Source organism: Danio rerio, chromosome 20 (genome assembly GCF_049306965.1).
Source record: "Danio rerio strain Tuebingen ecotype United States chromosome 20, GRCz12tu, whole genome shotgun sequence".
Lineage (NCBI taxonomy): Eukaryota > Metazoa > Chordata > Actinopteri > Cypriniformes > Danionidae > Danio > Danio rerio.
This window is the reverse complement of record NC_133195.1, coordinates 58,015,533-58,039,000: the sequence shown is the minus strand read 5'-3', so window position 1 is coordinate 58,039,000 and position 23,468 is coordinate 58,015,533. Positions and strand designations below refer to the sequence as shown.

The 23,468-nt window shown below is 39.7% G+C and overlaps 1 protein-coding gene across 5 annotated transcripts in view; it reads right to left on the bottom strand.

Annotated features, from left to right (window-relative positions):
- prpf39 (PRP39 pre-mRNA processing factor 39 homolog (yeast)) overlaps positions 1-19,641 on the bottom strand; it is a 30,297-nt gene extending 10,656 nt beyond the window's left edge. The window contains exons 1-10 of one of the 5 annotated variants that reach the window (XR_012395409.1): positions 19,501-19,641; positions 16,355-16,878; positions 10,564-10,689; positions 10,174-10,292; positions 7,312-7,479; positions 6,882-7,059; positions 6,407-6,514; positions 2,778-2,942; positions 2,522-2,629; positions 2,175-2,295 (exon numbers count right to left, since the gene is read on the bottom strand). Coding sequence is in view for 4 of the 5 variants with exons in the window: in NM_001004520.1 (NP_001004520.1) it covers positions 2,169-2,295; positions 2,778-2,942; positions 6,407-6,514; positions 6,882-7,059; positions 7,312-7,479; positions 10,174-10,292; positions 10,564-10,689; positions 16,355-16,878; positions 19,501-19,513 (1,528 nt within the window). In the remaining variant the exon portion in view is untranslated. 5 annotated transcript variants of the gene reach the window in all.
- Positions 19,642-23,468: the final 3,827 nt, after the last annotated feature.

The following is a 23,468-nucleotide window of genomic DNA, read 5'->3' as shown; positions in this document are numbered from 1 at the left end:
CTGCAGATATTAATGTGTGTGTGAGGGTCTTTGCATCAATGTTGGCCTGCAGATATAAATGTGTGTGTGAGGGTCTTTGTGTCAGTAATGTTGGTCTGCAGATATAAATGTGTGTGTGAGGGTCTTTGCGTCATTAATGTTGGCCTGCAGATATAAATGTGTGTGTGAGGGTCTTTGCGTCATTAATGTTGGCCTGCAGATATAAATGTGTGTGTGAGGGTCTCTGCGTTATTAATGTTGGCCTGCAGATATAAATGTGTGTGTGAGGGTCTCTGCGTTATTAATGTTGGCCTGCAGATATAAATGTGTGTGTGAGGGTCTTTGCGTCATTAATGTTGGTCTGCAGATATAAATGTGTGTGTGAGGGTCTCTGCGTCATTAATGTTGGTCTGCAGATATAAATGTGTGTGAGGGTCTTTGTGTCAATGTTGGTCTGCAGATATAAATGTGTGTGTGAGGGTCTGTGTGTCATTAATGTTGGTCTGCAGATATAAATGTGTGTGTGAGGGTCTTTGCGTCATTAATGTTGGTCTGCAGATATAAATGTGTGTGTGAGGGTCTTTGCGTCATTAATGTTGGTCTGCAGATGTAAATGTGTGTGTGAGGGTCTTTGCGTCATTAATGTTGGTCTGCAGATATAAATGTGTGTGTGAGGGTCTTTGCGTCATTAATGTTGGTCTGCAGATATAAATGTGTGTGTGAGGGTCTTTGCGTCATTAATGTTGGTCTGCAGATATAAATGTGTGTGTGAGGGTCTTTGCGTCATTAATGTTGGTCAGCAGATATAAATGTGTGTGTGAGGGTCTTTGCGTCATTAATGTTGGTCTGCAGATATAAATGTGTGTGTGAGGGTCTTTGCGTCATTAATGTTGGTGTGCAGATATAAATGTGTGTGTGAGGGTCTTTGCGTCATTAATGTTGGTCTGCAGATATAAATGTGTGTGTGAGGGTCTTTGCGTCATTAATGTTGGTCTGCAGATATAAATGTGTGTGTGAGGGTCTTTGTGTCATTAATGTTGGTCTGCAGATATAAATGTGTGTGTGAGGGTCTTTGCGTCATTAATGTTGGTCTGCAGATATAAATGTGTGTGTGAGGGTCTTTGCGTCATTAATGTTGGTCTGCAGATATAAATGTGTGTGTGAGGGTCTTTGCATCAATGTTGGTCTGCAGATATTAATGTGTGTGTGTGAGGGTCTTTGCATCAATGTTGGTCTGCAGATATAAATGTGTGTGTGAGGGTCTTTGCGTCATTAATGTTGGTCTGCAGATATTAATGTGTGTGTGAGGGTCTTTGCATCAATGTTGGCCTGCAGATATTAATGTGTGTGTGAGGGTCTTTGTGTCAGTAATGTTGGTCTGCAGATATTAATGTGTGTGTGAGGGTCTTTGCGTCATTAATGTTGGTCTGCAGATATAAATGTGTGAGGGTCTTTGCGTCATTAATGTTGGTCTGCAGATATAAATGTGTGTGTGAGGGTCTTTGCGTCATTAATGTTGGTCTGCAGATATTAATGTGTGTGTGAGGGTCTTTGTGTCATTAATGTTGGTCTGCAGATATAAATGTGTGAGGGTCTTTGCGTCATTAATGTTGGTCTGCAGATATAAATGTGTGTGTGAGGGTCTTTGCATCAATGTTGGTCTGCAGATATAAATGTGTGTGTGAGGGTCTTTGCATCAATGTTGGTCTGCAGATATAAATGTGTGTGTGAGGGTCTGCATCAATGTTGGTCTGCAGATATAAATGTGTGTGTGAGGGTCTTTGTGTCATTAATGTTGGTCTGCAGATATAAATGTGTGTGTGAGGGTCTTTGCATCAATGTTGGTCTGCAGATATAAATGTGTGTGTGAGGGTCTGCATCAATGTTGGTCTGCAGATATAAATGTGTGTGTGAGGGTCTTTGTGTCATTAATGTTGGTCTGCAGATATAAATGTGTGTGTGAGGGTCTTTGCATCAATGTTGGCCTGCAGATATAAATGTGTGCGTGAGGGTCTTTGCATCAATGTTGGTGTGCAGATATTAATGTGTGTGTGAGGGTCTGTGGGTCATGAATGTTGGTGTGCAGATATAAATGTGTGTGTGAGGGTCTTTGTGTCATAAATCTTGCAGATTGCTTGGCTGAAATGTTGTATAAAATCAGAGTGAATAATGAATTGTTATGTAATTACCCTGCTGCTCCTCAAAGGCGGCCCAGAGCAGGTGAACGTTGGGTTTTTTGGGCAGGTGGACGGTGCAGGCCTTCTTGTAGATGTGGCGAACAGCTTCAGTGCTGTAGCTCTCCAGATACTTGGCGTACTATAGAAAACAAGCAGGAGAGAGATAGAGAGAGAAGGAGAAGAGAAAAGCAGAGAGAAAAAGGAAAGAGGCAGAGAGACAACAGAGAGAGGAATGGAGAGAGGGAATAACAGAAAGAAAAAAAGGAGAGAGCACAAAAATTGAACCTTCATTTCACATCCTCGCCACTGCTGAATTTCCATTGACAAGATCGTTTTGAGAATTTCTGTGTTAAACCCATCAGCACCTTCATGGAACCAATAAGATAAGATTCTGTAAGGTAGAAGGAGACGGAGAGGTGCAACGTAGTTGGCAAATGCTGCAGTCAAATCTTGTGTGGCAAGCAGGCCATCCCCTAATATAACAGATACAGTCAAATATCAACGTTACACGCAAAGAGTGCAGCAAGTTTTACTGTGGAAGTGATGAATTCGTTGATGGGGAAGCATAGGGTGGACAGAGGGCATGGCGGAGGGCGCGCGGCGACAGAAAAGCGGATTTACCTTGATCCAGAACTCCTCGTAGAGCGCGCAGGCGATCAGACAGCGCTCGAACAGCACCACTACCCGCTCCGGCGTCCCGTTCTCCAGCTCAAAATCCAGGTACTCCCGCCAGTTGTTCAGCTGCGTCTTCTCCAGCGCTTTGACGTGGAAATACGGACGCTTGATCTGCACAATGCAAGGCGAGGTTATTTACATTCCATACATGCAAAGTTGAGTGCTGTTGGGTTACTTTCATGCACTCTGAGCTGATTTTGAGGCTTAATTTGGCCAAAACATTTTGTGTTTTAACAAATGGAATAATTTTTGTATCTTATTTTGACACATACTTAGGGGATTTGTTTTTTATAATCTTTCAGTGCATCTTCCCAATGGGGAAATTTACTACACTTGTGCTGGTGGCTGTTTTTGCCCCATTGACTTCCAATAGTAAAGCCGATTAGTGTAGGCCAGGGGTGCCCCACTCTCGGTTCTGTAGGGCTGGTGTCCGGCAGACTTTAGCTTCAACCACACCTGATCAAGCTTTATGTATACTAGAAACTTCCAGACAGGTGTGTTGAGGTAAGTTGAAGCTAAACTATGCAGGACACCAGCCCTAATGGACCGGGTTTGGGCATCCCTGGTGTAGGCTATTATTAGAGCTCAATGTTGTGTATCTAATAATTTATGGAATACAAATCGCAGTCATAAATATAATGTGCGGAAATAAAATTCACGCATCTGTAATCATGATATTGTAAAGGAGAACGGAGCGTACTCGTAATTTTAGGAGGGTACAATTCCAAAATCTACCGTCAGACCAGACATAGATGTGACATTTTCTTTGTTTGTATACGACTGATGAATTTACGATGAGTGTACTTTACAAACGTAAAACACTTTCACTACGGACACGAAGACCTGATTATGACTTCAAATCAAAAAGCTTCATTCCCCTGTTAAGATTGTCACCACTCTCACAGGCATTAATAAACAAACGAGAGCCATCGATCGCACACAGTGCACCAGTGTGATCCTGATTCCAGACTAAAGAAAGCTCGCTGAGCACTTGAGCTCCCACACACAGATTTTTGCTATTCCCTCTTTGAGAAATGTCCGTCTTGAGCTGTAATTGAGGTTGAGGTCTATTTTCGCTGTGCTCCTTAGGATAGTGACCTAGCGTAACGCGAGTTAACGTCACAGGCAGCTTGTGCAGAATTTCAAGGAATTATTTAACGGTAACAGTATGTTTATTGTTTTTTTTAAACAGACAGACCCTTGATATAATGAAGATGACGGCAAAAAATAGTATCATAAGTTTATCGGGTGAAGGACTATCCCCTTAGATATCCTTTTACAGCCTAAGTATTCATGAATAAATGCCAATTTGTTAGTCGGAGCTCTAGAGACATCGTATAGCGTGCCGCAATGCTCCGTCTACCGTGTTCTAGTCCGCTACTAACCTGAACAGGGGCTTGTGGTGCTATGAAATTACCACAATCTACTAAAGATAATAACACGAACTCTGTTTGAATCATTCAAAACATAACAATTTATTAGTCAGATAAATGTATTATGCCAATTCAATCAGTCAATTCATAAAAGATCAATACAAAACATCAAATTATCAAAGATAAATCCAAGATGAAAAAGATGCATTCCTGACTTTGAAATATACATAACATGGGGCAGACCCCATGTTATGGGCTGATCTGGTTAGGCAGAATCGCCCTGCGTCTTTCTTAAACCTTACCTTAAATAATCCAAGAATTCCCTCAAGGAAGGGGGTGTGAATAACAAAAGGCATTCACACTTAGGGAAAAGTCACACCCTTCACAGTGGTTCAAAAGATGCCTGAAGTTATATATTTATTGTTTTGATTATATCTATTTCTGAGAGAATGAGACCATTGTACCAATCGCACTGAGACATTTCAAATGATATCAAACATGATAGTTAAAGTCAGTTTGGTTAATCTAGAACATTCAAACATTGAAATGACCATATGCGTGAGTTGGGGGGATGAAGCTGAGTTTCAGCATACTCAGATGCAAATGCAGCAGGAACTGGTTTTTCCTGCATTCCCCCCTGGTGGGTTGTGGAGTCCATTGGCCCTGTATTCAGCTCATGTTTTGAATTGTCAAAGACATCAAAAATATTTGTAATATTTCAATTTCCTACAGTCAGTTAAATGTTTGAGGGTTTATGCCTACTAGAGGCGATGCAATATTTTTACAAGACCTCTTATAGATCAAATGCATATTGATAAATTGTTTAAAAAACTTGGGATTAGGGATGTCAATTTCCACAAAATCCAGCGATCATCATTTAAAATAACGAACAGACACATCTGGAATTGAAGATAACGATTTATCGGTTAACTGCTCGTTATTTTAAATGATTGATTTTAACAGTGGAGTGGCGCTTTTTGATTCGTACTCGTAATCGGGTGTCCGTAGTGAAACTATTTTGTGTTTGTAAAGTACACCCATCGTAAATTCGTGAGTCGCATACAAACAGACAAAAAATGTCGCATCTACTATTCTGGACCAAGGTATGAGACTATTTATCAGAACTAAATGGAAACTCAGATCCAATGCGACCCATTGCTTTTTCTTATGCTGGACGATTCATCACTCTACTTATCCATCAACCAAAAAAAAAGCACTTTCAGTTTTTTTGACTATGGCTGGATCTAACTGATCTATCCTGGAGGCTTTATCTACTGGACATTATTAGTTTGGATTACGCCACAGCCAAAACAAAAGGAGCCAGTAAAAGAAACTGTACAATTTTGGTCAAATAAGAGAGAGACGGTATCATTTCTGTTTCAATCCTGATTTTGTACTTATTATTACAATATTACTGTTTTTATTTTTTTTTTACATATTTTGTGGGGTGGATCTCGGGCTTTGCTCAAAATCAAAATGTTCAATTTAAAAAGATTAAAAAATAAATAAATAAATGTCACATCTGTGTCTGTTCTAATCGCAGATTTTAGAATTGTACCCTCATAAAATTATGACTACGTTCAGTTTTCCTTTACGTTTTTATAAATTACAGATGCGTGGATATTATTTACGCACAGAATACTTCCGACAGCGATTTTATTTCATAATAACTCAGTTTTGTGGCCAGCATTATTCATTCACTTTCTTGTCGGCTTAGTCCCTTTATTAATCCGGGGTCACCACATCGGAATGAACCGATATTTAATCCAGCAAGTTTTTACTCAGCGGATGCCCTTCCAGCCGCAACCCATCTCTGGGAAACATCTACACACACTCATACACTACGGACAATTTAGCCTACCCAATTCACCTGTACTGCATGTGTTTGGACTGTGGGGGAAACCGGAGCACCCGGAGGAAACCCACGCGAAGGCAGGGAGAACATGCAAACTCCACACAAAAACGCCAACTGAGCCGAGGTTCGAACCAGCGACCTTCTTGCTGTGAGGTGACAGCACTGCCTACTGTGCTTTGTGGCCAGCAACTGTGATATAATCAGTATAATGCACATCCTGCCAGTTGTTATTGCAGGATAAACCCTTCAGTCTCACACAACATCTGCTGATAAACCTGCTGTGCTTCATTCTGCATCAACCACCAGCAATATTTGTTAACCCTTTATTGACCAGCAGAAACACTCACCCCCTCCTCGAAGGCCCAGCGTTTGCTGACTTCGTGCTCGTTGTGGTTGAACATCTCCTGGCGCGTCTCGATCACTTTGTGCCGCATGTTCTCGATCTCCGTCACTCTCTAGAGGGCGAAATACACATTCCTGAGCATCGTCTTCAACGGCGCAGCGCAAACATGTTATCTCGTCTGATGTCCAGCTACGCAAAAGGTCTACGTCACCATGAGTTTGACAGAAACAGTACGGTTTGCACACCCAGTGAATCGGCTGCGGCGGTGGGTGCTGGGAGGGGCGGTGCCATTTCGTCACGAGACCCCCGTCCCGCTTTTAGCCCCTGATTGGATGCCAACCTGGACCCTCAGGTTTTCATTGGCTGCTAATGGAAAGACACCTCTTCAAACCTGCACACGTTTGCTTGTCTCCAGGATCAGACGCCCCTGCCTACCTGTGCCACGTCTGAAACCCCACAGATGCAGACAGCGCTCTTACCTTAGCAGGGTCTGGCAGGTCCTCGGTGCCTGGCGGCAGTTCTTCCCCAGGAGCTTCAGTCTCTGCGTCCTCGTCTCCGCTGGGTTTATTTGCATTCGCCAGCTCCACTCGCAACGACACGAACTCCTCTTCTGACAGGAAGTGCTTGGGGTTGTTGCTCTGCACGTGGTCTTTAAACCTGAAAATGCAGCAACGATTTTTAATTACATTTTATAAATCTGCGACGCATGAAAAATAGCACATTGCGATATTTTGTTTTTCTGCGATAAACATTACGATACGGACACACTTTCACCAGATGACAAACGGCTGCATGATATAAAAAAATTTGACATTGCGATATTTCGTTTTTCTGTGATAAACATTGTGATACAATGTCGCATCTCTCCACTATCGTACAGCTCTAACATGTGCTGTGTCGGACACTCACTTCTGGAAATGCTGCGAGTACAGCTGTGTGGGAATGCAGAGCAGACGGTCGTAGATGGCGGTGACATTGGCCAGCTTCCCTTGCTCCGTCTCCCATGCGATATAAGCCTCCCACAGACGGTCCGAGCGGAAATCTGTCCCGCAGGCCAGAACTGCATGCTCATAGGACCTGAAGGAAAACAAGCATTTTTAGATTCTTATTAATTCTAATGTGTTTATATTATTATTTTTCTATGTTGAATCCTTTTGTTGGTTAGTAATGCTTTACCATGCACGAGACATGCCTGTGCTCTGCATAATTCTCACAGAAAGATCAGCTAGAAAGGGGAAATTTTCGGATTTGAGGCAAATGTTAGCATCCCTGACACACATCAATCTATGCAACCTATAACTGTCAGTCAGTAGGTTTGTCTGCTTTTTATACGGTTTCTATCCTTGTTTGTATTTTAAATGTAATTAAAAGTATAAACTGAAATGCACAGTAAAAGCAGAAACAGTAAAAGTAAATAAACACATTTTCCCTACCAGTAAATATTAATCCAAGCTAGAGCTGCACAATTAATCCAAAAAAGATGGCGACCTCGCTTCGACCCCTAGACGATCTTAATCCAGCATTTCTACGATTCTGCCAATCATATTTTCAAGTTAAGGAGAGAAGCTCTTTAGTGAACAGAACCCGCATATGCTGTGAGTAAAAGCTAATAAAGTTGTAAATAATATTCAGTTTGTGGCACAGAGTGATCGTTTAAGAGGCACGTGCGAAGTATGAACAGCACACGGCAGTGAAAATGAAACTGAAAGCGTGCACATCATTTAAATAATCATATGGCATTTTAGAGTTATGACTGCGACAAGCATGAGATACGTTTTTTACTTTCATAGCGAACACAGAGCTGTGCATGAAAATAAATGTTTACAGTGTCAGTATAACTACTCTAGCCTATATAATGAGGGTTTTACCAGTGAATTAAATGGGCTTATAATGTTGTCAATGACAGATTGCAAGCATAGGCCTCTATCTCAAACATAATCCAACATCAGAATTATTATAAGTAGAATAGAATTATTTATTGAAACCAGTAGACCTGCACATAATAATAATAATAATAATAATAATAATAATAATATGGTTTCCGCTACATTCACTCTTCCATGGCAAAATTCATCCTGTCACAGCGACATTACAGCTTCTCATTCTAAACATTTTATTTTTCTTAATAGTGGGTAATAATCTCACCAAAACGCATTAAAAGGCAAGTGAATTATAACAGCGCAAACTTTTCTGTAACCGTAGTAGTGCTGTGCGTCATTTGTTTAACCCTTTGGTGACTGACTGACTGACAGGTGCATGATGCCAGCAAACACGACGTATAGCCGTTTCACTTTACTTCAGGACGCATTAATATCGCTCTGTAGCTCTATTAGAGACATTTATAAATATTCCTAGCAAGTCTAATAAATGCTGGAGACAAACGCACTAAATCACGCTTCAGCAGCTTTTATTTGAGAGCGCACAAGAAGATCTGCGCACCCTTGAAGCGGCTAATATTTGGGGGGCTTGGAACGAGCAGAGGAAATCGGCACGCAGGCAAAGAGATCAGCATGCTGTAGGCTATTACATAAATTCCCCGATCCCGACTTCTAAAGCTGCGCTCACGACATTTGTCACTGAAATAACGCCACAGGTAGTTGGTTGATCTGTTTTAAAAAAATGGCCTGTCACCACAGCTGGAAAAAAATCCAAGAGGAAAGACTGAATATTGTTGTTTCACCATATGTTCATGAAAAAAACAATCTCATATTAAGCTTTATTTTACATCTACAGAATCTACCTGATCTTTACTTTAAGAAAAAATAAATAAATATTCGCGATTTACATTTTAGCCAGAATCGTGCAGCTCTAATCCAAGCTAAAGAAACTGACACCAAATATAAAGGCAGATGCTGATATTCTATAGCACTGTCACTAATGACTGAATCTCAGAGGAAGATCCACAAGATAAATGCAAACATGGCTGAATTACAGCTCTGACAGACATGAGGGCTGAAAAACAACAGAATATGGATCACAAGTGTGCACAATTTACAGTGCATGATCATCTAAAGCGCAGTTTAACTCTATAGATGACACTGTGGAGAAGCACAATGATGATGTTCAGCCCTCCATTATTTAACCATCATGACTATGATGGAAAGAATTGCTAACACCATGGGGAATAGCTATCAAAAAATAAATGCAAGTACTGAAAGACATGCCGGCAAACTGAAGAATAAAAGTATCCCAGGACTCCAGTGCTGCAGCTCGAGTGTGTTTGTGTGTAAAATGCGGGAGAACTGACGCCTCATTCACACGGGGCTTCAGCGTCAACGCTTGACAGAGGGCGTGTCTGAAGTTGAGGCTGACGCGATCGTCATAGCAGCAGCGTAAGCTAATGAAATTAGTCAGCATACAGCTACTGTCTCAGCTGGTGTATTTGCATACCGCAACCTGATTGGCTGTCGGCGCTTGATAAGTTGAGAAAGTCCAAACTTCTGCAGTGAGCAACGCCACTAAAGCGGCGCTGACGAAACCACAATGCAGTTCGGCAATGCGTGATGTCACCCATTCAAAGTGGAAGCAAAATAGTAAGCATTGACGCCTCGTGTATATGGGGTTGCACCCCATATATGGGGTTAGAATGATTAAGATCAGCAGATCAATAGTGAAACCTGGTAGTTAGTAGTGATGATGCACAATTACAAGCAGAATCTACAAATAAATTGATCATTGTTGTTTGCCTGTTTGGACACTAATTTTGTTTTATTTATCTTGCTTGGTGTACAACGTCCCTTTTAAAGTTGTCGTTGTGTTAGTTACACTTACGCCCTGATGCGACTCTCAGCCTCTCCATCGCTGGTGTCTTGATTCTCTCTTAGGAAAGTGATGTAATGAAGCCACAGGTCGACGCTCAGAGGAATGGCCTGCAGACCTCGACGGTACACCTGTCAATCAAATATATATATTTTGTTACGAGTTATTATAACAATAAAGACTAAATAAAAATGCATTTCTGTCCAAGCTGCATTTGTTTGCAATCATTACGGATTGAATGGGGAGGAGGGGAGTTACCAGCACAGCCCTATACAACAGTTCAACACACAAGTTAATCTATAGCTATGTTTTAGTCACAAATTCCCCAAAAATACTGACTAAACATGAGCATATTTTAAAACGGGACTTGGTTTGATCTGTCCTGAAAACAGTAATTCTCACCTCATCGGCCATCTGAATGTAGCCGTGTTTCCTCTCGATATCTGCATATTTCTTCCAGTAGCCGTAACAGTAGGGATAGTGCAGGAAAAATGCATCGAATGCTTTTCTTGAGCCAAGAAGGTGGTTCTGAAACAAAAGAAAAAGCCCACTGATCAGTGTCTGCTATACCTGATGGTGTAAATGCATAAAGTTTGCAATAATACAATTTTAATGTTTAGTTTTAGTTTTTCAGAAATTGCAAAACCTGCAACATAACTTGTAGTTGAAATTTATATGCTGAAAAAAAATGAACATTGCGCATTACACAACAATCTTTCTGCTCTTTGACTCTGATTGGTTGAGCCACATTCGAAACAGTTATTAATTACTCAACATGCATACATACACCTAACAACCATTTCAAAATAAGCTCTAAGCCAAAAAACAAATAAAAAATCAAGTCATGAACTGAAATAAATTTATTCCAAAAACCAAAAACTCCAATTGCACTTGGCCTAATACTAACCTGTGATATGCTTTGTAATAATTGTATATTATTTAATTTAAAAAGCACTGGAAGACTTTAAATTCAACTTAATAAACTAAATTATAATGATAAAATAACCACATTTTATTGACAGTGAACTAGTTGAGAGGCGTCAATCTGAGCCAACTTCTTTGCTTTTCTCAAGTCGCTTTCAGTGAACGTTACAGCATTATAAACATGCTGCATTGAAAATGTGATTTGTTTAAAATCAAGGATCTTCACTGCCAAATTGATTTTTTACACGACAGGAAACACAGCATTAAATTGTTTCACTGCATGTACTTTAAATATGGAACTGTATTTTACTAAGTTATTTTCAATGAAATTTCTACGCTCGCCTGATCCTCCTGATGGCGCTCTCATCTCGTTTTTCATTTGAAAAACTAAAAGCTGAAAAGCATTTAACTAATTATATTTTAATTAAACTACATTAGCGATGCTGTAAAAGAAACCTTATGACATTGAAAATCACATAAAGCTTTCATCGGTGGCTGAAAAACACTCGGCATGCACCATGCAGTGCGCTCAAGCTAGTCAACCTTTTGCTTTGCTGCTTTTGCACTGCCAAGACCATTAAAATTAACAGGATTTAAAGAGCAGAGCTTTGCATCAGTAAATGTATAACAGCAGATTTAGTCATCTACACCAAGTTATCCCGGACGAGTCCCCATTTTTGTGTTATGAGTTGCAACATAAAAGACGTCAAATACTAAAATAAAATTATTTATTATAAATGAAATATAACAACAAACAGATGTGCATGGATAATAAAGAAAATGAACATAAGATATAAACACAACGACACTTTAACTACAGGACATAGGGAATGCAGAACAAATCCAAGAGCTTAGAGTCAACCTGATTTTATGTATTGACAGGAGGACTCTGAGTAACACAGTGACCTCCCCTAGCAAACACAAAAGTTGTGAAATAAACACACAATTCACCAACTAATGATCAGCATTGAGTTATCCAATCAGGATCTGCCACATTCTCCAATGAGGTCTGGAGGAGACTTGGCATGGTCATTATATGAACAGCAGTCATAATTCACTGTAAACCACAGCTTCTGGTTGTGCTTGTTTGTTTAAACCCATGCCAGCTTCTCTAGCCATTTGCATGGTGAGAAAAGGTATGCTCAATAAGTTTAAACAAGTACACATAGATAGAGAGCAAATTTAGGTACGTTTTACCAATTATTTTGGATAAACTATAAAAGCGTATTTAATAATAACAAAACTAAAATATTTTATTGAGCACCTTTAAAAGAATCAAGTGTTAAAACATATAGCTTTGAAAAACAAACTCAGTATGAAGAAATTGATTCCTCATAGAATTGCATCAAACATAAAGCAAAAAAACATACTTATAATTAAAGTGTTTTTACAAATAGAGCATGTGCAGGACTTTCTCTAATTATTAATAATGTGTGCCTCATCCTGGAGTGAACAAATCTACAGCAAGTACAAACCCACCAGCTGTAGGATTTATACACGTTTCTTTCAACATTAGGGCTACTGTCAGGAAGCTTGTTTTGTTTAATATGTAGTAAAGCTGCACAATTAATCAAAAAAAGATTGTGATCTCGGTTCGACCCCCTAGACTAGGGGTTCACAAACTTTTTTCATCAAGTTCCACCTCAAAAATAATTGTCTCTCCAAGTACCACCAAAATAAGCAGTATTGAAAAACAGAAATCTAGTAGGCCCATTAAAGCAGCTACAACTCTGCATAGTTAAATAAACGTGTCTGATTACCTCAGAAATATAGGCTATATGTTATGGCATATTATATACATCATTTTTGATAAATTTTGAAATGTGTGTAGCATGCACATGACATATTTCATTCCTCCGCGTAACCACTAGAAGGAAGCCTGCGTACCACTAGTGGTACACGTACCACAGTTTGAGAAGCACTGCCCTAGACGGTCTTAATCCAGCATTTCTACGATTCTGCCAATCATATTTTCAAGTTCGGGACAGAAGAAAAGGCGGCTGCACGAGTCTTCTCATTGTTTCACATACATTGCTCAGTGACATGGACACCTCCAAATGATGTTGAAAGAGTCACATACTGTATTTACAAGGTATATTAAAAAAAAAAAAAAAGTTATTTCTGTCTTCATGTAATGCTGTACTTGCGGCCGGGAAATCACGTGACGTGAGCTGCTGTATGTGCGTGTGCGCCCTACTTTATGATTGTGTGAAAAGTGTGAAAGTGTGAAAGCACCCTAAGGCCCAGTTTACACTAGTGCTTTTTAGTTTTAAAACGGCGTTTTAGATCAAAAACGATCCGCGTCCACACTAGCGTTTCACCTAGCGTTTTTGAACTTCTCAGTCCACACTACGCCACCAAAAACTTATATCACGTGACTATTCGCGCACTCTGGGCATGCGCATTCTAGTATAAACAAGAAGCATGTGTCTCGCTCGGCATTTGGTTATTGTTAGTCAACAAACGCCGGTTGAACAATGAACGCGATGGCAAAGAACGCAAGAGTGGTCTTTTTGTGGACAGACGACGAGGTCGAGTTGTTACTAACAATTCAGCGTTTCCAAAACAACCCGTTTTCGGCGCTTGAAAACTCTGGCGTAGTGTGGACGGATGCCGTAACCATAGCAAAACTTAGCCGTTTTCAAACTAAAACACATTAGTGTAACGGGGCCTAAAGGTCCACCGGGACGCTTTTGCCCAAAGGCAATAGGAACGTGGAGCTGCTTATTGCACTGGAGAGCATCATTTCTTCATCACTAGAGCTGCTGCTTGAACCATACATGCTTGTCTAAATCGCCATTAACTTAAACAACAAGCATGTCAACTTTCTATCTTCTTCTTCTGTGTTACAAGCAGGTGTCAGAAGCTTAAAGTTGTGTAGCACCATCTAACGACAAGGAGTGATTTTGTATACTCTTCTGCTCTATTCCAGTAAACAATTGCTTGGGTTTAAATCTGAAAAAACCCTAATGATAAACGGAAACGAAACGCATCCCGGTGTGTACAAGCCTTAAGACTGTATTTGCACGCAATTGACAACAGTCACAGCCAAATGAAACTTTAGTAACAAGGCAGCACTATCGGGCCAGTAACCATCCTGTCGACTGTCCTGAGCATCTCGTACATAGGCCCCGGGACATCAGACAGTCCTTATCGTTGATCACTGTAGATGTCCTAATAGTGTTTTGATCAACCTGTCGCACATATTCAAGGCTCGGAATTAACCTTTCTTCTTGTTAGCAGCTCCTAACTTTAAAAATTTAGGCGCACCAGACAAAATGTAGTCACACCCACCAAAAACTATAAGCACCGTTACTACAGGTTTTATATTAACAGATTTACTGCATTTGAAATCAACTCTTATCAAAACTAACAAATAAACAAAAATCTGCATGCGCTCACCGGCCCTGCACGCACTGCTGGACAGGAATGTGATGAACTGAATTAACAATAATAACTGTGCTGTTCACCCAGCTGCTGTCTGATGACAATGACATATAACTTGTTGTTTGCATACGTTATCTTAATAGCAATACCGGTCTTTTAATGAGCTGCAATATTAGTTTCATCTCAGTGAATGCAGCTCTTTAGCGATGGTGAACGCGGTGTCAAGTCACACAACAGCGTCATGATGATTAAACAAAGGCTTAATTAACGTTAGAACATCTTCCCCCGGTTTCACAAACAAGGTTTAAGGCTAGTCAAGATTAAATTGCATGTTTGAGCAGTATGAACTCAAAATAACTTGCAGTGAGATGTCTTAAAATATGTCAGTGTCATATTTTATCACCAGGTGCACACCAGTAGTATATTTTTCTGAGGCCATTTTTATAAATGTGGCTTAAATAGCCTAATTTAACTAAGGCCTAGTCCTGGCTTAATCTAAGCCCTGTTTGTGAAACTGGGCCCTTGTGTTTAAAATGTGTGGATTCAGTGGCAAACACTGTTACCTGAAAACTCTGTCCCACCGATTTACGATAAATGCTTTAGTGATTTTCATAGCGCACTTTAAACACTGGAAGTCTTTTATTCACTCTTTAAAAAGTGTAAATGCTGGATTGACATTCAGCACATGATCACTGATCAGATGTGCCATTATCTGTAACTTTAGGTGGTTTCTAAAACGAAATCTGCCAGTGTTGTTAATATTCTCTCGTATCCAGACCTTTACATTTTGGTGGCTTTAGCTCCACGTCATTTAAACGGTGTGATTGATAGCTGATATTAACCAATCCATACGCGTCCTGTTCCAGCGCAGTGGGCCAATAAGAGTATGACAAGCACTGTGGGCTTTGTTTACTGCAGCAAGGTGACATGTCAACTGTTTTAAGGGATGTTTTATAAACAAATTTCTGGAGGAGCATGATCAGTCTTTGACGAGGCTAATTCATCACAGACAATCTTTCTGTTATCCAATCAGCTCAAGACCAAACCCCTATAAATAGTCAAACACGTCATACCTCTGATTCCTCTTGACTTCAGCATCCCTCCACCACCCCAACTCCACACTATTAAACCCGTTACCCATTTAAATCTGCGGGGTGAGCCTTCTGGAGCCGGGCTAGACACTGCGCTCGGACCCTATCTCTATCCTGATAAGGGGAATACCACGAGTCAGGGTGTCTTTCTGAGCTCAGAGCACAGATACGCCAGATACGCATAATCTATTCAGTCAAATATCTGTGAAAACTCTTGAAACCATTCCCGAGCGCTGCGTTTGGTGTTTTTAGGTGCAAAGATGCATATTGCGTGAACGCCTCTTAAACCCGCGCATGTGGTGAACATTTTTCTGTGAAAACTGATCACACGACAACAATTTTATGCACTTGCATACATGCTCCCAAATATATTTTGAGGTGGATTGGATATAATTTCAGGCGCATATGCGACCAAAACGGTTGCAATTTTGAACACCGATATCTGTCAACATATCAAAAAGTGTGTTTCAGTGTTGGATGACCCTTTAAAGTGCTTTAGAAATAGCACAGAGGATCATCTACAAGAATGTAAAGCTTGTGACATCCTAGCGTGCCTGATTTTACAGAGTGCAAAAAAACTGATCCAACCAGTTGGAGAAACTCTAAATGTTTCTTTTGCCAGCATTACGGCTCATTTTATATGTAGTTCTCATCATTATGTAGCTCATCATTATGTAGCTCATCATTATGTAGCTCATTATTATGTAGTTCGCATTCTCTTTGCCATTTGTTTATAAATTTCCTGTAAAGCACAGCTTATTAGGGTTCATTATTTTACTTAAGGCTCTTACCTCTTGTTCAACATACTGCAGGAGGTAAACCCAGCCATTGAAGTCTTCAGGATTATCTTCCACAACCTTGGACAAACGCTCATATTCTGTGGGAAGTTCTGGTTCTTGTGGCGCCGCTGGATCTGCTTCTGCTGCGGGTTCGGCTGGCTCTTTCGGCGCGTCCTCCAGCTCCATATTGGAGGGACTCTCAGAGTCACCTTGTCCCGCCTCCTTCACATCATCCGGCTGTTCTGATTGGTCCTCTTGCTGTCCGTTTGACTCTGGCGGCTGCTCAGAGTTTTCCGCAGCAGGTTCTGCAGGACTGGCACTTTGGTCAATGTTCTGTACCGCAGTCTTTAAATGCTCCACCGAAAACTCCATGTCGGACACCGGCTGGGTCTGCTCCTGGCTTTCTGGGGGTTGTTCTGTCGTCAAATCGGACGTGCTCAAGCCTGTGACATCATCAGTCCCCGTTGTGCCCTCCATAGCAGGAGAGTCCCCGCTTTCCGGGGATTTCGAGTCCAACATCCCGGTCATTGACTCACCTGGAGCAAATCACATTTGATTACATTTGAAAAACGATTGTGCAATTCTGTCATTTAGACCCCACAGAAGCGGTCAGATGTGACGCAATATGCTGGACTGCACAAACTGTTCAAAGCTTTAAACAGATAAACAAGAGAATTTAACCGAGTTCCTTCTTTAACTGGATGGCCATCATCCTGTCTTAAAGGATCTTCTGCCAAACACTAAAGAAGATATTCAGCTGAAAATCATTGACTTCCACTGTATTGTTTTTTCTACCATGGAAGTCAGTGGTTTCAGCATTGACAGCCTTCTTCAAAACATCTTTTGTGTTCGACAGAAAAAGAAATAAAGTAAAGAGAGAGTAAATAATGATAATAATTAAATAAATAAGATTGTGACGGTATGATAACCTTGAATAAAATATCACGGTTTCACAGTATTGCAATTACTGCTCTAAATTATATACTTTTTAAATGTCCGGATAAAATTAGGGCTGCGCAATTAATCGAAAATACGATTTCGATTTTGGCTTTTAACGATTATGAAAAACCATTAATCGAGGTGAACGATTATTCCATCACGTACCGCCCCCTTTCCAGTTGTGCACATGTAAAAACTATTTGCCTCTGCAAAGCTCAGTTTCACGTGAAAATGACTAAAAGCATGTGCTGTAATGTAACTTTTGCAGCACTGGATGCGCATCATTCATGTTTTTTAAAGCGCAAAAGAGCACATGCTGTTGTGTGTGTGCGCGCGCCATGCTTAGCCTTGGACAGGTAGCGTGTGCGTGTGAGTTTGCGTGAAACAAAACAAATAAGCCTTTCTCCAGAAGAAAAAAAAATAGGAAATACTGTAAAGAAACCCCTCTGTTAAACATAATTTGGGAAATATTTATATATAAAAATAAAATCATTGGAGGAAGAATATTTTTGACTTCAATTGATAATCGTTTTGAATAACCGTGATTACAATTATGACCAAAATAATCGTGATTATGATTTTTCCCATAATCGAGCAGCCCTAGATAAAATACAAAAACTTTTCCCCTTTGAACACAATATAATTTATTAAATATAAATAAAATATATTGTATATACCCTAATCTTTTCCCAAACCTCAGTATACCTTGAAAACGGTTATCCCATGCCTAAATGACAGTATTTTTAAGTTTTGGGTGACCATTTTGAAGTATTGCATGAACAACGAGTGATGGAAACATCACATTTCAACCAAAATTGCCTTAATTTGCAAGAATTTTTTGGTTTTAGACTTATGCAAAAAAGGGTCAATGTAAATAATGTGAGAATGCATTTACCGAATAAACTGATACAGAGCACATTACACACACAACTCCATTAAGTTTTTCTTGTTTACTATTGGTTGCTAGGTTCCCAATACTACAGTCAGCCATTCTAAAAATTTGATGTGACCCATCTCATTAGCATTGGCATTTTTTATTTAATTTAACTTAACAAGATTTGGTTCACTTTAAAGTGAAAACCTGGCTATTGACATGGATCATTCATCCTACAAACAAAGATTGAGCTCATAAACTCAAAATTTTTACTTAATGTGGATTATTTTGAGACCCAATCACACAGAGGAAACATGTAATAGTCAATCAGTTTGCATTTAATTTACCTCGTAATAAGCACACCAAATGTTAATGGAAGAATATCGCAAACATTATTAATGTGTGCATTTGTTAGTAGTTATTTAGACTAAATCAAACTGTAACCGTTACAAATGATGTTTATAATAGTTTTTGGTAAATTTGGCTCCTTTTTACCTGTATTTTAATAAGTTGTCATGTTTAAGGCCAGATGGCTGATGATAAACTATACTTTAGCCTGTAATTAAGAGATTAACCTAATAATGATTGAATCCACAAAATTATTAAAGCTGGCAGAATTAACAACCTATTTATTTAAGTACATAACGTTTGAGTAAGATTTTTTGCAATACCGACCATTCCTACGACAAAGTTTACAAATCAAGTCAGAAATGTATTAGAACACATTACCACAAGTAAAACTTTAACTGTTAAGCTTAGTGTCGCGTTTTAAAATGTTTAGCTGGCGAAACCAAAAAATAAGATGTTAAAGCAAAATATTTATCATTAAAACAATTAGTGACAGGTCGAACAGAAGCGTCACGTGATGCAGTGTTCTCTTGCATAAACTGACGCCTGATTTGAATGCAACTCGCACATTTTCCTAAACATAAAAATAAATTCGACAGATTAAGTATTTCAATAAATCAGAACGAACACACGATAATATTCGTAAACATTCAGAAACCTCGACGATATGTTCGGTACTGATCTGTTTGTTTGGGGTTTCCTAGCGAAACTCGCGCGATGATTCGTGGAAGTTAGCGAATATTAGCAAACCCATCGCCTGCAGGTGAAAACACGCTTTAAATGCGCTCTACTGCACGACGAGCCGTTAAATACAAGATATTATGATAAAAATCGCTTTAAAATACTGTATGCGTGTGTGAAGAGTCAGTGAGCTGCTGTGCTTTCGGCCTGTTTTCTTTACGCGTTTAGCCGAACTGCTAACGAGGAGCCGCGCACGTTTCCTCAGAGCTTTCCTGAAGCTAAACGCGGGAAAATCTGCAACCTAGTGCTTACTTACCGGAATCTTCCATGAAACTCGGTTAAACCGGCAGATATTTTCACGAGTTCTTTGAAGTTTTATGCGGCTGAACACATGTGGTCGAGCGGCCGCGTTCCGTCGTGCTGTGTCGAAAAGGACACGAATGTGCTGCGCATGCGCACTGCGACGCGGAACTCAGTCGCTCAAAAGACGCTCGTGACGTCACAGCGTCCCCAAAAATGCAGGGTTCCACACAATTTATTCCTGTTGTCCCAACACAAATCGATGAAGTTAACTTAACACGTTTAACAAATTTGTGTGTATTGAACATAAAACAGTTAAGTTGTCCCAATGAAATCTCAAATGTTGTTTCAGCTCATTCTATATAAGTAGTTTGAACAAGTAAAAACTATATTTTTTGAGTGAATGGTTCCTACCTGGGGTTATCTTATATTTAAACATACATTAGAAATACAGATTTCTTGTAAAGATGTTTTGATATACAATAATAATAATAATAATAATAAAACTGTGATTATTAATTTAATGATTATGTATGGGAAATACCTAGTGCTGTCGCCTCACAGCAAGAAGGTCGCTAGGTCGCTGGTTCGAGCCTAGGTTCAGTTGGTGTTTCTGTGTGGAGTTTGCATGTTCTCCCTGCGTTCGCGTGGGTTTCCTCCGAGTGCTCCGGCTTCCCCCACAGTCCAAACGGTCCAAACACAAGTGGTACAGGTGAATTGGGTAGGCTAAATTGTCCGTAGTGTATGAGGGTGACAGGCCCAGACGACAGGCCGGCCGGAATGTGTAAAAAACAAGTCGTTATCATATGGACAAGTCTAAATGGAGGACTTGTTCCAAAGAGCCGACCCCGCAACCATACGGCACTAAGGCCAAAGAAGAAGAAGTATGGGAAATACCATGCACACAAACAAAAATGTTCCAATATTAACGATAAACCTAACATTTTTTTTGTTTAAAATTGATCTTAAGCATTATATTAAAACCCTAAAAGATCTTAAAATTAAAAGAGCTGTAAAACTCCTGTAATTTGTTATTTCTTATTTTCTATTGATCTTTTCTCTTGACGTTCATGTAAAAGCACCCAGTGCTGTATCCTCTCTGCACTCTCTATGCACATGAACACTCCTGTTATGCAATAAAAACAGAAGCTATTGTGAATTCTCTTATACGTGCTGCTGGGAATTTTTGTTTTATTTACAAAGGTTTCATAATTCATATACCAACTCGTATAGACTACTAACATGAAATATAACATTTAAATAATTAATTTAACATTTAATTTAACACAGATTCATCAATAAGAGATGTGCGTTTAAGAAATATGATGAGATCTTTTAAGGAATTTGATCATTTTTTCTATTATTGTGATTTAGTACTTTTTTTTACTTTTTAAAAAACATTAGTTTATGAAAAAATATAATTTTTTTGTACATTTTTAAAATAAAATTTGTTCTCTCTTTTCTGTTTATCCAATGTGGATATTGTGTAAAATGATGGTAGTAGTTTACTGTATTATTTGTATTGTTGAAATAATAATCAAGTCATGCGGCCTTAAAAAATCAGTTTACCATATATATATATATATAAATATATATATATATATATATATATATATATATATATATATATATATATATATATTAGGGGTGTCAAAATCAACGCGTTAACACACGTGATTAATTTAAATATTTAACGCATTAAAAAAAGAACGCAAATAACGCAGTTGCCGGTTTTTATGTCCTGTTGTGGCCAACATGTGTTTAGGGACGGTGCGTGCATAGAGGCGACCAAGGCGGACGCTTTGGGCAGCAGAATAGCGAGCCCACTTTCATCAGCTACACCGACCCCCTCCCTCACGGTCCTCGCTTTCATCAGCAAAAAGGTCACTTTCTTTTACACTTTCGGGCCTGAGGGCGGCGTGATTGTCGTCTGCCTAAAGTGCCAGTCCAGCTTGCCTCGGCCCTGCGTCTGTTAAACATGCAAAGAAAGAAGACCAAGGAGGCGCTTTCAGAAGGAAAGTTTCAGTATAAAATAATGAATGTGGCATCATCAGGCTATCCTGCGTTTCCTCCAGTTTCATGCAATTTCGGGTGTTTCCTCTTTAGCTGCAGTTCAGCAGTTCACTCTCATTCAGCAGATTTTCATTCAGGATGTTTTAATGGAGTTTGATATCGCATAGCGAACGAAAAAAACCTCCGCATTTTGGGACTCGCGTGATCCTTTAAGGTATTAAATATCGCTGCTTACATGGTCGACTCTTAATCAGTATTATCTTAATCATAAAAGCGGAGTATTGGTGTCCAGTACTCAGTGAAAATGGCAGATGAAATCACAAGCTGTCAGACAGCCCTATTCTCTAATCATGCGCTCACATTTCATAAGTTTCACGTTGCTGTGTCAGAATCCTTGCTTGTAAAATACAGCCATACTTTAGAGCGCGTAGTTTAAGCAAATTTGATGAACGCCATCGTGCGTGTTGATGACCCTGAAGGGATCCCTCCCTCGCTCAGCGGGTCCGCTGTATTGTGCGCGCGTCTTTGTGTAGTCCACTTAGAATCCAACATGGAAATCATTTTTGTTTGTTCTTGGCTTTGATTGTTTTGAAACACAAATGGCAGCCTGTCCTTTTATTTCCGTAATAAATACACCGTTTCCTGATTAATCATGATTAATTACAAAAAAAAGTGTGATTAATTACGTCAATTTTTTTAATCATATGACAGCCCTAATATATATATATATATATATATATATATATATATATATATATACACACACACACACACAAACACTCACTGACTGGCCAATTTATTAGGTACACCTGTCCATAGAAAGGCAACAGTAACTCAAATAAGCACTCGTATCAGCCGAGCTCTGCAGAAGAGCATCTCTGAACACACAACACGTCCAACCTTGAGGTGGATGGGCTACAGCAGCAGAAGAGCACACCGGGTGCCGCTCCTGTCAGCTAAGAACAGGAAACTGAGGCTACAATTCACACAGACTCACCAAAACTGGACAATAGAAGATTGGAGAAACGTTGCTGCTCTGATGAGTCTCCATTTCTGCTGACACATTCAGATGCTCGGCTCACAATTTGGCATCAACAACATGAAAGCATGGATCATCCTGCCTTGTATCAGCGGTTCAGGCTGGTGGTGGTGGTGTAATGGTGTGGGGGAGATTTTCTTTGGGTCCATTAGTACCAGTTGAGCATCAACGCCACAGCCTACCTGAGTATTGCTGCTGACCATGTCCATCCCTTTATGAGCACAGTGTCTCCATCTTCTGATGGCTACTTCCAGCAGGATAACGCAGCATGTCATAAAGCTCAATCATCTCAGACTGGTGTCTTGAACATGATGATGAGTTCACTGTACTCAAATGGACTCCACAGTCACCAGAGCTCAATCCAATAGAGCAGCTTTGGTATGTGGTGGAACTGGAGATTGGCATCATGGATGTGCAGCCGACAAATCTGCAGCAACTGTGTGATGCTATCATGACAATATGGAGCAAAATCTCTGAGGAATATTTCCAGTAGCTTGTTGAATCTGTGGCAAGAAGGATTAAGGCAGTTCTGAAGGCAAAAGCGGTCCAACCCGGTACTAGTAAGGTGTACCTAATAAAGTGGCCGGTGAATGTATATATATTGGTTTTAAATTGATTAGTTAAGTTTATGCGAAGTATAAAAATACTGTTTATTGCCTTGAAATATTTAATGTTATTTTGAATCATGTTTAACTTTTCTCCTCTTTTGTAAGAGTAATTTAGTTTCACTAAAGAGTGTTTGTTACTGAACGGCTCTGTTTGACTCTGTTTATTGAATAACTCTTCAGTCATTTAAAGACACTCTATTGTTGCTATACCTCTACTGATGTATTTAAAGATTCTATGAGCAAATGTTTCTTTAACTTGCTGATATTTTGTTTAATGTCCATCATTTTGACTTGATTTGATGAGAGCAGCACAGAAGGCCGAGG